The sequence below is a fragment of the Equus caballus genome, chromosome X, assembly GCF_041296265.1.
Source record: "Equus caballus isolate H_3958 breed thoroughbred chromosome X, TB-T2T, whole genome shotgun sequence".
Lineage (NCBI taxonomy): Eukaryota > Metazoa > Chordata > Mammalia > Perissodactyla > Equidae > Equus > Equus caballus.
Genome location: NC_091715.1, coordinates 108437810 through 108454587, shown reverse-complemented (window position 1 = coordinate 108454587; position 16778 = coordinate 108437810). Strand labels below are relative to the sequence as shown.

The 16778-nt window shown below is 35.7% G+C and overlaps 2 protein-coding genes across 3 annotated transcripts in view; one reads left to right on the top strand and one right to left on the bottom strand.

Moving 5' to 3' along the window:
- Positions 1 to 16778, bottom strand: part of TMEM164 (transmembrane protein 164) — a 257355-nt gene that overhangs the window by 12739 nt on the left and 227838 nt on the right. The window lies entirely within an intron of this gene.
- AMMECR1 (AMMECR nuclear protein 1) overlaps positions 1 to 16778 on the top strand; it is a 107538-nt gene that overhangs the window by 46439 nt on the left and 44321 nt on the right. The window contains exon 2 of the mRNA XM_023633927.2: positions 3377 to 3487. Within this exon, the coding sequence (XP_023489695.1) occupies positions 3377 to 3487 (111 nt within the window). The remainder of the gene's footprint in view (positions 1 to 3376; positions 3488 to 16778) is intronic.

Below are 16778 nucleotides of genomic sequence, written 5' to 3'. Positions count from 1 at the left end.
AAAGTGGAGAGAGTTAACTTTCTTCCAAAGGTTTCTCAGAACATAGTGGTACAAAATGTTCAGAAGGAGGAAAATTCCTTAAAAACCTATGTCTGGTTACCCTCAGATAAACATTTCCATTAATATTTAATTTCGTTTTGAGCCCCTTTCTAGTTTGTAGAGTTGTTTTCAATGTATGTAGGTGGCCTTAAACTGTATGGTAAAAGTATTTTCCAAAAATGTTCAATCTTTGTCTTACTGTGAACTGTTTTCCTTATTTTCTTGTCATTGAGCACCTCCTCTCAACAGGCTCAAATCCCTTTTTCTGCTTTGACCTGTCTCTGAATTTGCTGATGTCTTATGTCCTTTTGGGAACTCATACATGTTTTAATAACACATTTAAGAATGAAATTGCCTATTTCTTCCCTCTGTGTGTTGGGAAAAGAAAAAAAAATTGTCGCTATTTTTAGATAATATGTATTGAATGTTCCAATAGTCATTGCCCTGTGCAAAGTAATTATCAGACACGAGATACAATCTCTTGTACTCAGTGATGCTTATTCTGTTTTAGTCTACTTTAAAATGCTTAACTTCCCCAGTTCTTTTCCTCATGAAATGTTGCTTTTAGTTATTTGGGTATTTTTTTAAGTTCCATGTATGTGTTCCTTATAACAGACATTGGATGAACATTTGTAAATGAGAAATTAGAGTCCCAGATTTTGAAGGAATAGTTTTATTCTGTCTACTAAAAGTCTGATTTCTTCCATCTTCAGGCATCTGTCCTAAACACAGTGGGGTTGTCAAGTAGCAATCCCTCCCATCTTTGACACAGATACTTCCCCGCAATACCAACCCCCAAAGTGGATGTTACCCGGGGCAGGTAAGGAACAGGGAAAGTGCAGAAGATTCTGCATCTGCTCTGCCTCTTATGAGGGTTCTTGAGAACACATATTCAACAGTGCCTAAAATTCATAAAATGTTAAGTCTGGAAGAGACCATAGCAAGTTATGAAGACTGTCAGACTCCTTCCTGTTCCCTAAAACTGGTGTGCACTTTTACATCTCCATGCCCTTGCTTATTATAGAGTGCCTTCTCTCCCAGCCTGCTTGGTAAAAGGCAGCTTATCTTCTAGCACCTTACCCCCTGAAGTAATCATCCCCATCATCAGTGATAGTATGGCATAATAAGAAACTATATAGAATTTTCCTCCACTATGTGTTTGAATGCCCTCCAACATATTTCATAATATAGTGTTTAATTGGTATTCTTTTTCTATTTACCCTACAAATTTTGAATGTTTGAGTAGATAGGATTATAGTAAGAATGATATACATATATATTTTAGAGGGATAAATGAGAGAACTGAAGGTAAAGTACTTTTAAATGCCTTTCATTTCTAGTGTTTTTGATAGGAAATGAATTCACTCACACTTTTAGGTATCTCACTCAAGTCACTGAGGAAGAGAATATAAAACTTACTGTGTTATTGAGAAGCCATCATGGTATTTTAAAGACATGTTATTATATTACAGTATGATTCACTATGTTTTGAATCTGTCAAGGGGCTTGTCTTACGTAGAGATATTTTATATAGCCGTTGTTATGGGAGAGGATTGATGTCTTACTGTCCATATAATGCTTGCTGATGTTGACTCTACCACGTCAGAAAGGGAAAAATGAAGAGGTGAAATTCGCTTTTAAAGATAATATGTGACTTTTAGTATTTGTATGAGTAAAAGAAGAATTGGTGAGAAAATAATCCCATCTAATTCTTGTCTTCCTAATCAACTACTAGTCAAGAGCAATTAGAGAAAATTTTCAAGTGGAGCATTAGAATCTTGTCTCGAGTTAGAAGATGTTTAGTACATATGATGTAGAAAGCAGAAAACCTGGAATTTTGCTTTTTATTTTAGTACCTTTAGCGTAGGTCATCCAGCACGTAAATACTAACGTCAGCAATAACTTGGCCTTATACTTTAGTCATCTTCTTCAATGTCTCTGGGCATTTGCCTCTTGGAAGAAGGTATTTCTTAGTACTGCTCCTCCCTGGTTTGTATATGTTAGTTATTTGGGAACCTGTCTGCCATTGTGGCTGCCTGTCAGACTCAGCATAATTTAAATGTTTGAGGTGGGTGATTGAAGTACTCGAACAGGATGTCTTTTCACCCAATTGCTGATGACTGACTAGAGAGTACTTTATAAAGAATGTGTTCTCTAGCTCAACAGCATTCTACAAGAAATATGTGAAATATGATACGTCCCCCTAAAATTTAAATTTTTAGAGAGCAGAAATGTATTATACTAATAATACTGTGAATGTTTATGTTAACACAAACTATCCCTAACTGTGGGGTAGTAATCTTTTTACATAGTGTCCTAAAATGAGTAAATTAATTTATTTAATAAAAACTGACATATAAATTGCTTCTATTTAGAAAATAATTGTTTTTAGACTTAACCATTAATCGAGGCTGTCAGTGGTTTGCTATAGAACCCAAACATCTACTGCATTAAACTTCATTTAAAACTACATTACCTTCTTGATGCCATTTTATTATAATTGATACTTTGATATTTGATGCTTGAGAGATTATATTTATTAGCAACAATTTTATCTAATAATTAAAATAAATTTTCTGGTTTCAGAGTATTGCTTTGTTAATATTTGCTGTTGCCCTTCACCTCTCTGAACCCTACTCATTTTTCTATGCCAAACTGAAGAAGACCAAACTCAATGAATTTTCTTCTATCCCAGTAGCTTTATTTATGGCATTTTGAATGTGGTTTATAGCACTTACTTCCTTTTTTCTTGTGTTAGCTTTGAACATGCCTGCCTCCTGTTCTGGCTCCTAGAGAGCAACAACTATGTTTTAGGCAACTTTGTATCTCTTGTAACACCTTTCACAGTACTTTGCCCTGATATGTTCAGTAAGTATTTATTGAAATGGTTGATTTTTCCTGCTGATTTTCTAAGCTAAACTTACCAATCAATCAGTAACTTGAGGTTTAAATGAGGAATCAGGCAGTCAGCCATGATGGTTAAGGCTCTGTAGTCAAGATTGCCCAGATTTGAGTTCCTACTTCATTATGTGTTAACTGTGGGACTGCCTGATCTGTAAAACAGAATGTTAGTATCAACCTCCTAGAGTTGTTAATGAGGATCAACACGGATAATTTGTTTTAAACATTTATTGTGCTTCCTAACATATAGGATACACTCAGTACAATGTAGCTATAGCTCTTGCTAAATACAGTCCTATTGGGCTAGACTCAGCCACTTGAGAGCCTGTCATTTGGTCTTTATAGCTCAGGCACCTAACTTTGCATATAGTAAATACTCAATAAATACTTGCTTGAGTTGAACTGATTGATTTACCCTATTTTTATCTTCCAACAGCCCACTGTTTGTAACATGGAAGATTGGTCGAGACAAAAGATTGCGTGGATGCATAGGTACTTTTTCTGCCATGAATTTGCATTCAGGACTCAGGGAGTACACACTTACCAGGTGAAGACCAATTTTTGTTACCTCTGCTTCTACATTAAAAAAAAAAAAAACTTATGAAACTTGAACCTGATACTTTAACTCCTTTTTCTTTACTAAATTGTCAACATTCTTGACTCCTTTCATGTCAGATTTTTTCTTCTCTTCAACCAATTGCCTTATCTCTGGTAAAATGTTATTGATACATATTATCATAATATGAAATACTGTGATTACATGTATTCTGCCATAGATATTTTGAAGTGGTTTTTTTTTTCTTTCAGTGGCCAACTTATCTTGTATAACTTGAAAATCAATGACCAAATGTCCATGAGTTACCAAAATGTATTATCTCCATAATAAGTCATTGAGACTTCTCTGTTAGGCTTTTTAAAAATTGTTAATGTCTATTTCTTCTTACACATTTTGTTACACTTCTATGTACTTTTGAAATTGAAGGGAGAACCTACAAAGAAAGTGATAATCATTCACGTTCACACTTTACTCAGAATTAATTGTAGCTTTCTTATTTTGTTTCATCTAACACAAGGATAAAGTAATGAATGCCTCATTACAGTTGTTAAGGCTTTGTTCTTAATTTCTGAATCAAAAAAGCTATCTAGCATGCCATCTGATTTTTTGGTTCACGTTTAAATTCCTAGCAAATTGTTTTCCAAAATTATTTCAAAAGAAGAAAATTCCTTAAATAATAAGCTGTTAATAAAGGAATTTCCTGTTTTTGTTCACATTTCAGGGTGATTATCTAATACAGTTTCTATAGTTTAATATGCACAGTGTCTGTCCAACGAGAAATTGGTCCCTGCTGACTATTGGTACTTGGGGCAAGTTGTTTAACCTCCAATAGATAAAGTAGTGATTAAAGTATTTTGTTCTATATATTTAATAGGGATGTTAGGGGCATGAAGTAATAATCACTTCTTTTCTTCAGGATTAACATTGTGGAACATTCATTATTTTACTGTAGAATTGCATAAATGCAGCTCATAGCATCAGTTAATAAAATGCTGGTACCCAAGTTTAGTATTCTTATATTTGAAGGTGTAGCTCACAGCTACAGGGTTTTCTTAGGTTACAGTGAAGCCCAGAAAGAAAAGCAAGGGCTTGGAGGGTCATATTCATTCTTAGATTGTCACAGGTATTAGAAATTGGGTGTTTGGACTCCATTAAATAACATACATGAGGTAAAGGGGTCAAAACACATATTCTGGAAATAACTTCAACTTGCTAAAGATAATGTAAATGCTAGTGTAGGCATATTAGATTTTTTTTTCCTAACATGAAATACCATGGGCTCATTTTGGGACTTCAGCAAATTCTGCCAGCGACTACCTCTTTGGGACAGGTGCATATGAAATTACTCTTTTAACAGCTAATCAAAGGCAATTTATTATACATTTTCTAAAATACGTTGTTATGAGGACCACTTGTTTCTTGGTAATGCTTGAAGAAAGGATTCTGTGGCCACAGAAATTTTGAGAACAGTGTTTAACAAATTTAAATAGCTCCACTCACTGTAGGACTTTGCAGAACCTTTTATGTTAATGGTGTTGTGAATCTCTATGAGAGAGACAGAATGCAGATTTTCCCAGCCTTAAACTTGTTTGACTGCAGAAAAGCCTTTTTATCCTCCCTCCCCGGTGTCTTATGCCATTCGGGTTCCAAGGAACACATTTTCGGAAACACAAGTCTGTTAGAAAATTTCCATTTTTCTTTAGAGTTGGGAAGTCTGAGTTGATAGTATAGACACCCTTTGTACTTTCTAATGAAATTGTGCCAGAAATCCCAGTTTCAAATATTATATACTTTAGAAATCCTTAGTAGTAGTAACTAGTAGCAATTTGGTTTTATTTAAAGAAAATATGAAATTCTTTTGCCTACATTGATAAGAAGGGATGAAAATATCCAACTTGTCTGGTCTTGTGGATCTGTCTCCTAGGATAATTACCAGAAGAATTACAGTATGTTTTTCTGACAATAATGTGATTCTCAATGAATCATTCAAATAGTTGAACTTGGAAATTTGCCTACATTTGTATACCTGGTTACTCTCATTGCAGTCTATGGCTCTTCCTATTTACTTTTTAACTTTTTTCTTATGTTTCTATCCGACTTCTTGAAATTGTATAGAGCACATTAGAGAGATGTGTATGTTTGTGTATGTATATACATATATACATACATGGTCTTCTCATTTTTGTTTGGCTTAATTTGTTTTGCTCAATATGATAGTAAGAATGAAGTTATTTGGAAAGAATGAACAAAAGAAAACAAGTCTTAAAATATACAGTTGCTCTTTCTTCTCAGTTCATTTTAGAGTCAAAACTGTAAAAAGTTGCAATATCATATCTTTCAGTCTGCTAGGGCACTTATCATTTCTATATGTTGTTGTTGTTGTTATTAATAACTACAGCTTATGAAGAGCTTAGTACATGACAGACACTGCAGAGGAGCTTTATATGCATGGGCCTCACAACAACTCTTTGGTATTAATATCCACATTTTAAAAATGAGGAAACTGAGATTTACAGAATTTAAATAATTTACCCACTCACACATCTAGTAAGTAGTAGTACCAGGATTCAAACACAGGCCATCTGACTGTAAAGTCCAAGCTCTTAACTGCTATATTTAGAATAAGACAAAATAAGCTTTACTGAGAATTTATGTTTTGCAGCTTTGTCATGAAAATAATGAACTTGAAAGCAGGTTACTATAAATTGTACAAATCATGGATCAATAATTCTTGAAAAATCCTAGTTAGGAGTTAAGATTGAAATTTTGGAACATTATTTTAAATTCTGGAAAATCTGTAGATGAGATTATAAAAAGTATATAGCTCAGGGTTATATAGACTAGTCAGAAGAAAATTGACTTGGAATAATGTAGAAAAGAATAACGCTTATTACAAAAATATGCTACTGTGTGATATGAAATTGTATTCTTTGGCTACATGTAAATAATGGACTAGACTTCAAGAAGAATACAGTTTTCCTTAACATAACAATTGGTGATTCTTGGAGTCTGGTCTTCCAATCTTAAAAACCCATAAATCACAAAATTTACAAATGGAATCAAATTAACTTGAGGGTTGAGGATAAAGGGGAATGAGAAAGTAAAATAAAAAATAAACAGTGAAATTAAAGACTCACCAGGCAAGGTGTCTTTTTAAAAAAATTAGAATATCTGGTTCTTCACTGTCTTTGTTTGTGATTAGATAGACTATTGTTTAGTTTTCAGAATGTTACTCAGCTATATATCCTTTTTTTATTGTAAAATATACATAACATGCAATTTACCAGTGTAACCAATTTTAAATGTACAGTTCTCTAGCCTTAAGTTCATTCACATTGATGTTCAGCCATCCCCGCCATTCATCTTTGGAACTTTTTCAACTTCCCTAACTGAAACTCTGCACTCACTAAACACTAACTCCCTATGCTTCCCTCCCCAGTCTCTGGCAACCATCATTCTACTTTCTGTCTCTGTGACTCTGACTCTTCTAGGTACCTCAGATAAGTGGAATCATACAGTATTTATCTTTTTGTGACTGGCTTATTTCACTTAGCATAAAGTCTTCAAGGTTCATCCATGAGTAGCATGTGTCAGAATTTCCTTCCCTTTTAAGGCTGAATAATATTCCATTGTATGTATCTACCACATTTTGTTTATCCACTCATCCATCTGTGGACACTTGAGTGACTTCCACCTTTTGACTATTGCAAATAATGCCACTGTGAAATGGGTGTACAAGTATCTGTTTGAGTGCCCTTTTTTCTTTTTAAAAAACTAATGGTTTTATAGAACGCAGTGATCTAGTTTGTTTGTGGTCTCTTAATCTCTAAAACCTAAATCTAAAAAATGACCAGGTACTTTTTAAATGCCTATCCTGGATTAAGTTTTTATTTATAAGCATTCTGTTTTAAAATTAAAATACTTGCCACAGTCACGTGATATGTTCTCCTAATTGAAATTTTGATTTTAGACTGAAATAAAAACTTATAAATAGGCTGAGGATTTTCTTCCAATTGTAAAAATGTATAATTTCTGTGCAGATAGCAGGAAAACTGTGAGAATTACAACATGGAACTATTAAATAGACTATTCTTTCCTCGTCCTTGGAGACTCTGGGTAAAAGCAGGAAAGACTATAGCAAATAAGAAGCAAGATGGAGAGCTCAGAATTATTGATAGTTTATTCATGGTGACAAATTAAATTTCACAAGTTACTGTATTCATTTGTGGTCGAAACTTCAAAGTAGGAACATTCTTTGTCCCCATTGAAGAAGAATAATTTCTAGTGTTTACCAAGCTACTTGCATTTATGGCTTTTATGTATTGGAAAGCAGAGACAAATTTATTTTCTTTCTTTTAGTACTTTATATACTTTTATAGAGAAAACAATAATGACAAATATAGGTAAGCACAAACATCTTAATCAAAGAAGATTCCTTAAAATTTTGGCTAATAAATTGTCCAGCAAAATGTAAGTCTATTTCTTTATGTAAATTCAAGTTGGTGGTAGTTTTTCTAGAATATATGTGATTAATAGATGTGTTCTTATTTCGTAAAACAGGAATGTAGTGTATCATCACACTTAAAAGACAGTCTTTTCTTCTTGTTTACTTTGTTGTATTTAGACCTCTTGGCAATGAAATAATTATGCATGTGTGGGCAGTGTCTGGAGATTGATTCTGAACTATGCTACTTTGTTGCCCTGCTTAATTCTGAGAAATTAGCAATAGAGGTTTGTTCCTTTCTAGGGAACAGGGAGACCACATAAAAAGTGATGTGTATTGTTTTGTTTTGTGTGAGTGTGGGGGGGGGTGGGGGTGTGTGTGTGTGAGAGAGAGAGAGGATGAGACAGAGATTGTTTGCATGTTACAAGTGTTCACTTACTATTAGGATTTTTGAGATATTGGAAATAGCTAACAGACCTACTTTATTACTTTCAAAGGTCCTGGCTAGATTAGGTACTTCTGAGTGAGTAGATTCATTGTAAAGCAAATTTGCTTTTATATTTTGGTGGTGTAATCTGGCATTTTTCTAAAGCAGTGTGAGTTTAAAACCGTTGTAAGCAGTGTTATTGTATTTTTTCCCCTCAGGGTGGACTATTTTGTGATCATTCCTATTCTTGATTATTTTAGGTAACTTGACTTGGCTCATTGTGAATAATTAGTTTAAACAAGACCCCTCCCCCACTCCTTGTTGAGTATTAGTCCTCATGGTAGCATCACCCAGACTGATTTTTCTTATGAAAAGAAAAGCTGTACATGAGTCACTTCTGACTGTACACTATTGTCATGGAAGCTCATTCTGGAGATGTTAAGGCCAGAGTATTTTTAGTAAGTGTGTGTGGCAAGACTTCTGGCTAAAATATGCTTTTTGGAGAAATAAATTAGATATATCAAAAACTCTCTGCAAAATTAATTAACTTAGTTTATGATCTACATTTTGTCGCTTTTTTACAAAAGGCAGGATGGCCTGAGTCCTAAAACTTATACTTAATTTGTTAGTTTCAGTGTATAAGTTACCAAATGGGAAATTAAGTGTTTGTCAAATTTTATAAGCGTTTAATTTAGGATATAGTTTGGAACCTACATTGTTATATGCCCCTTACTCAGAATTATCCATAGGCTAGGACAGCTAAATATAATCTGTGGAGATCTGGAATCTTTATTTTAGCTCCAAGTTTAATGCACTCCTTCATTAGCCCGTGGTTGTGCTAATGTGCAGAGATGTGGCCCAAAAATGGCCAGCAGAATGTGGAAAGAGAAACTAAAGCGCAAGAACCGTTCTCAGTGTGGGTCATGGCTCCTGAGTGATAGAGAGTTATCTGAATTCATATAGCACTTACTGCCACAGAAATTAAGTGCAGTGACTATATCAGATTCTAATTCCTTATCACATCTTTCAGATCTTCAGAGTCTCCGGTTGGAATCCCTGTGCTGCTTTGATTAAGAGCCACAGGCACAATGCCTTTGGGTAGAAAAGCAGAAAAGGCCATCTGTAAAAAGGTGAAGGTGGGAGAGAAGCCGAAAACGGGCTTTTGTGGTGTCAGAGCTCTTGGTTCTTGCGTTTCATTAGGAGAGGACAAACTACAAGAAATCGACTCTATTCCTGCATCTGTCTAAAAACATTACCCTTTTGCTTCTAGGAGGCTGCTATCTCCCCCTTTAATCATGTTTAAACAGTTCCTCCTGCAAATCTGATCTAAATTTTGCCTTAAGAGTTTGTAAAATAGTAGAAGAGATAAGAAGTTATAAAAAATAATTATAGTCCTAGGTAGAAAGTGATTTTTGCCAAAGGGACAGAGGAATGATACTGGTGAACAGATACCACAGATACCCTACATCAGTAATAAAAACATAAATATATTTAAAGCAGTTTATGAAATTATTTCATTTTGTCCATCCCTTGTTTACTTTAAGTAAAAGAAAAACATGTTATACCACTTTTTGGTTTGTTTTTATCCTACCTGGACAAAAAAATTCCAAATCGCAGGGAAATGTATAAATTGTTATTATCACAGTGACCACATAGAAGGTATTGGGTATTTTGAGAGATTACTAACATGTATTTTGAAGGGGAAAATGAACTTGCTATGGGAAAAAAGAAAAACCTAAGAAATAGAGCACACTTACAAAAGTCTGTGTGCATGCACATACGCACAGTTCACCAAAGAGCAGCCAGAGCCACATGGATTGTAAGCCCTGATGCTTAGCAAATGGAGAAAATGAAAAGTTAATAGTTTAGATTCCACTTTTCTCTTGTCCCATTAGAATGAATTCATATTTTGTTTCACTACAGTAAACTGATATCTACCTCCTTTCCTGAGCATCATGGCTTGAGATAGTCTTCACTTTTTCAGATGAAAGACTGAACACAAACGTTGTATGAAATCAGTATTATATTAGATGTAGTCTAAAATTATACTGTAGGCATTTAAGAATATTTTTACTTTTGTCTGAACATTTGCAAAATAAATGTTCAGCCTACTTGTAAATGTCTAAAGTATTTGAGTCATTAGGACCTGAACGAACAAGAGAACAGGTTTGTATCTTAGTGTTCTGGAAGAATAAGATGGTTCCACCAATGTATGCTCAAGGCAATTATTCCTGTCTAGAATATCATGCAAATAATAGCTGTTACCACTTCTAGGGGACAATGTTGCTGGTAATTTGAGTACTTCAAAATAATTGAATGTTGAAGTTTTTGTCCAGCAATTTAATATTAAACTTTTAGTTATGATTTTATGAGCATGGGAAAATACTTTTTAAAAGATTTCCTTCAAAAAGCAAAAGGAACAACGCCCTCCTCTGTGATCTTTGCCGTTCCCTGAAACCTTGCCTCAAATACGGATATTCAAAGTAGTAGCCCTTGGAAAAATTTCCTTTGCCTTATTGATAACAATTTGATGTTCTTGGAAGGCTGAATACTTATTGTTAGCATTTTATCTTGTGTTATACATATATTTGTTTTAGAAACAGCTTCCGGATTCTTTTTTACATTCTCTCTCACTTTTTTAAAAAAAACAGCAAACATTCAGTATAGAAGTCTTGTCCTAAAGAGCTACATTATCTCAGCAACTTCTTGTTAACAAAAGACATTAATACGTGGACAAATGATAACTTAAAGTTCTTTTGGAATAAGAATTTCATAGGTGCTAAGAATTTTTAAACATGGAAAACAGTATTTAACATAGTCTGTTGAGAATGAAGCTCTAATTATTGTTAATACAAATGTGCATTTTCCAGTATGTTTAAAATTATAAAGTGAAGAAAATACATTAGATTCATAAAGTATAGATTTGCAATTGGTCACATGTTCAGAAAACTCACTTTTATTAATTTTACAATTTTGCTTCAGCTCACAAAATTATCCTGTAAATAAACATGTAGAAACTATAGGCTTCGTCATTCAAATTAGGTTAGCCTGTTATTGTCCCCATTTTTAACCCTCATTTTTTAATTTATACATTGGAATGCCAACTTTTGTGTCCTTCCTAGTGGTGAAAGAGAAGATTAGAAAAACCCATAAAATAAATTCTTCAGAAGCTTTAATTAAAAGGATTGCCCACAACTCTACTTCCTGTTGCTGTACCTGGCTCCTTTCAGGACTGCACTATATAGTCCACAAAGCTGATTTAAAAGGTTCCAATTGTTGCTACTTCACTGAGGATGGGAGGAAAGAGAATCTATTTTAAATTCTTCAAGGCTGCTTTAAACCTAAGCCATTCTGCTAAGAGGACCTTCTGTTGCCCTCTAGCTAAGGGGGATTGATTTGCTTACCTAGGTCTAGAGAAGTCTGCTAAGCCTTTGAAATGAGTGGAGCTGTGTTGCATATGAAGAGCAGTAAATAACCATACACTGCTGGTCAGACTTATACTGCTAGTGAGGTCATGGGTTCAACCCCCATTTGGGCCAGTTCACTTTGTTTTGGTCCGGATCACAGACTGCACCCTAGACTCCGGGCAGGTGTCCGGGGGCTCAGGCAAGAGCATGTGAATGATTTAGTACCACACCAAATGCATCAGCATTGTCTTAGCATATGACCTGCAACTTTGAAGAACCCAAAACTTAGTCATCTCATGATAGCTAATAGCTAATAATTCTAATTCTAATCTAAATTGCTTTGAATGTAAAACAAAAATGAGAATATTAAAAAATGTTAATTTCTTTTCAGAAGCCCTCTGAAGAGACCCAGTGTGACATTGGGAATAAAGCTCTTTGGAGTGGCAGTTGAACTGAGAACACAGGTTGGGTTTCAACGGGCCTAAAAATGTTGTGGACAAAACAGGAGATTACTGGTTGGATTCTTGGCCTCAGAGCAGTCTGGAGAAATTGTTTATTAGTTCCCCTTTCCTCAGTTTCTACCTTTAATAAAGGGTAGCAGCTAAGGATGAGAGTCATCTCAGATAACAGTGGATTTTAGATGAAGCAACTCTTAAGTACTTCAGTGGTGAAAGGATGCGTATGTTAAATCCACAAGCTTGCAAATACATGTTACAAAATGTAATTGCTGTTTTTAAAAGTACACTTTTTTTAAAAGCTGCATTTTAAAGTTATCATCTATAGTGTATTGGGATGCTTCTGTGCCTCATGTGTCAGCTCAGTAAGGTGTGTGTTTATAGTCTAAGCGTGTGTGCCCTGCCAGGTTGTTGCATCTTCCTCTTCACAGCTTTTAGTATTGCTCAGAGCAGCACTCGTACCCCAGTAGCCAAAATGGGCACAAAAACACCCATTGGCATGACCAAAGTCTCCTCATTTATTTGTTAATCCTTATACTTGAGACAAGAAGCACCCCCTATGTCTATCCATCTTGCCTAGAATAAAACCAAAGTCATTCCAAAACTTATATTTCACTCAGAGTAAAGTTAATGTCCTATGATGCCACCATGCTTTCATCCTTCTTAAGAAGCACGGCATACAAGGCCCTAACCTCACACTCCAGCCATGCACAATTATTCACCACTTCCCGAATAGAGTCTTTCCTGTCTCTCTGGCTTTGAACATCTTTTCCCTGCCAACCACACCTCTCTCCATTTCCACCCAGTCAACTCCTACTCGTCCTTCAAGACTCAGCTTGCTCATTACTTCCTCTATGAAATTTCCTTGACACTCCCCAGCAAAACTGGTCAGTCTCTGTGTTCTCACAGCACTTTGTTCAGGCCTCTATTAACACGTAACACACGGGATTGTAATGATTAACTTTAGATGCTTGTTTCTCCCTTTTGAACTCGTCCTCAGCAGTAGTTTACCAAGCCACATCAAAGCAAATAACCAGAAACAAGTCTGATCACTTTGTATCAACTTTACTTGATCCTGATAACCATTTCTACTCTCTTCTCTTTCTGTTTGCTTCTGTTAGCTTAGGTTTGTCACTCTTTCTTGGTGCCAGTGTACTTGAGCCAGTAGGAATTGCCGATGCTGATTGGTAGTGAGAGGAGTAGTTTAAGGCCAGTTGGATTTAGACTGAGCCAGGGGGCAGGGATCCTTATCCAGTACACCTCAGAAAACAGGTTAACATAAGGGTGATCTCTTGTTATAAGTTCTGTAAGTGATTGAAGAAGCCCAGTGTAAATTGGTGCTCACCATGGAAGCAGAGAGCTGGAAGGCACCCTTAGAAGTCATCTAGTTAAACCCCTATTAGAGACTTTTCTCTCTCTGAAAATCTCCCAAGCAATGCGCATCTAGCCTCCACCGGAGTATTTACATTGACTTAGGACTCACTACCAGTTAAGTAGTCATTTCATTTTCAAACACCTCTAAACCCACTGCCACAACTCCAGTTACCACATAGCACTAGTTGGAGTGCCAGAAGTCAAAGATTGCCTATATTTTGCACTTTATTCTGTATAGAAAGCCACATTAACCAGCAGTGGTTAAACTTACCCTCTGAGTAATGTCTGAGTCTTTAGAAGTTTAGGAGTGGTAAGATACACAGCTTGGCAACCAACTCCCGTCCACCTACCCATAATCATTTTCACTGGCCCCTTATTGAAACTTTGAAGCTGCTGCTCCCACAGCTTCTCTCACTGCCTACATTAGACTGCTGGAGGTGGCTGGGCCACAGTTCATAGATTCTGAGATCGAACTGTTACCAGAACTTTTAGTACCCCCAACGATTGATCACACAACTAGGAACTAGGGTTAGAACGCAGGTCTTCTGACATTGCCTGGGACTGCCACTACAATTTCCACAATAGAAAGGATCCATAAACAGATGTAAATTTATTTATTTAGTTTTATGTTAAGTATAGTTTCAGCTATAATAAAATAGTCATTTTGTAATGTAAAGGCTTACTCTCAAGTTATCTGCCTTATATCAAGTTTTGGGATATTTCCATAAAATAAAGACTACCCTTAGAGCTGTTCAACCACCACTTCAGGAGTAACAGCATATCAGTATTCAAGAAACCCAAAGCAAAACCCAAAGCAAAAAAATTAAATTAAAAAAATATATACATATAGGGACTGGCCCGGTGGCGCAGGGGTTCAGTGCGCACTTTCGGGTTGGGTGGCATGGGGTTTGCCGGTTCGGATCCCAGGCGCGGACATGGCACCGCTTGGCAAGCCATGCTGTGGTAGATGTCCTACATATAAAGCAGAGAAAGATGGGCACGGATGTTAGCTCAGGGTCAGTCTTCCTCAGCGAAAAGAGGAGGATTGGCAGCAGTTAGGTCAGGGCTAATCTTCCTTAAAATAAATAAATAAATAAATAAAATAAAATAAAAATATATATACACACACACACATATTGTATAGTGACAGATAAAAATTAGACTACTGGTGGTGAGCACAATGCAGTCTATACAGGAATTGATAAATAATAATGTATACCCGAAATTATACAATGTTATAAACCTTTATGATTTCAATAAAATAATTGAAAATATATATATATACACACACATATACATGAAGTTTATTCTTATCTTAGATTTCGCTTTTCCTCAAACATGCGTCCAACATATGACTAGTTATATTTCCTAATCACAATAATAACTTTTATTCTTTGTGTGCACTAGACTTGTCCTAACTATTTTATGTAAGTTACCTCATTTAATCTTTTCAACATCTGTGTGAACTTGAAGGTATTTCACTTATATTACAGTTAGGGAAAACCAGGGCTTATTAGAGAGGTTAAGTAACTTGCTGAATGACAGCTAATACATGACAGCACCTGAATTTGAGCCTGATTATGTCTGACTCCAAAGTCTGTTCTCAACCACTAGGCTATACTTCTCCCCTCCACTTACATCACTCTCTTCTCCCTTGAAAGCTTCTTATGGCTATTTGTTCTACTAATTCAACTAACATCCCCTAGTCTCAGCTCACAGGAAAAACACACATTGAATAACTTTTCTCTTCATCTGGGACTCAGTTTGTTAACTCAGTATTCCAGAATCTGTGTCACACCCCCAGTCTGTTAATTACAGTCTTACTCAACTTCCCCTGGGTTCTCTTTCCCTTTAGAATCCTGCAGTACACTGTCTCCCTCATGTGCCGTTTTTCTTCACAGCTGTCCTCTCAGTCCAGTGTGGTGTTCTGAACTCCCATAGTCCCATCAGAATTGATCATTTTCTCAGGGATACACACTCCCCAAGCTTTGATTTCTTTCTGTGCGATACTTGCTTTTAACGTCAGTGAGTTACTAGTAGTGGGCATTCTAGTTCAGCCTTCAGGTTTCTAGCTGGACATGCCCCACTGAAATCTACCAGGACTTTTGAGGGGCTTGGGAAGGCTTCCCCATAAGGGACGGTAGACGAGAGCCCTGGCTCTGCTCTTCTCTGCAGCTGGTTAAAGGGAGACATCATTTCAGGTATAAGAAGCCAGTCTGTTCCTTAGAAATTATAATTAAGGAAACAAATTCCAAATTTCTAGGTAATTTAGACCAAATTTATTGCCTTAGTTTTCAGTTTTACGATTTGAAGTTCCTTGGGGCAACTTGTAAAATAAGAAACAGCTGTATAAATGGAGGACAAATATATCCATGACTGACATTTTTCTCATAGAAATAAAAAAGGAATTTCAGCAAAGAATTGTATGTATTTGGTCATGGACTCTGTCCGTTTTAGAGTTCTTACAATCCTAGGGTTTAAAAAAATAAAATTATCCAGATTGTGTCTCTTTCTTACTGCAGCTGGGATTTGGGGATCTGAGTATTTGAAAGACAGGGAAGATTTTTTAAATACTTTTTATTGAATACAAGTCTTTTATGGGTGCATTATTTATCTTTTTAAATTTTGAGGTAAATGGTAATGAAAACTTTAGAACCATAAGCATTGTGAATATCTTCTATTTTTGCCCCTGAACCATTTAAAAACTTTTTTTATCTGAAACAAATAATATATCATTGGAAGTCTGTTTGCAGGATAGGTATTTTAAAATTTGTTGGGAAAATACCTTTCAAAATTTTTATTCATATACTGCCTGTTAATTACTATAAAAGTAATAGTGGTGTTGGTTGGTTCATTGTCCATGTCACATGACTCTTAATAGGATTTCAAAGAATTTTGCCAGCATAAGAAGTAGTCACTTCACATATTCAAGTCCCACATGCCAGAGACTCATCATGGCAATGTGGCAAATTAATGATGCAGTGGAAGAGAAACCAGCAAATAGCTGGAGATGCTAGCCTAGAAATTAGTAACATTTTTGGTCTTTGGGATCTCAGGGAAGCAAAGCAGTGCTGTTAAGTGTCATTTGTAGGCTTCTGTGGGCCAAAGAGGTAGGAGGAAAGGGTGATGGGGCCTGGTAGAGCAGAAATTCTGCCAAATAGTCGAATGTCAGAAT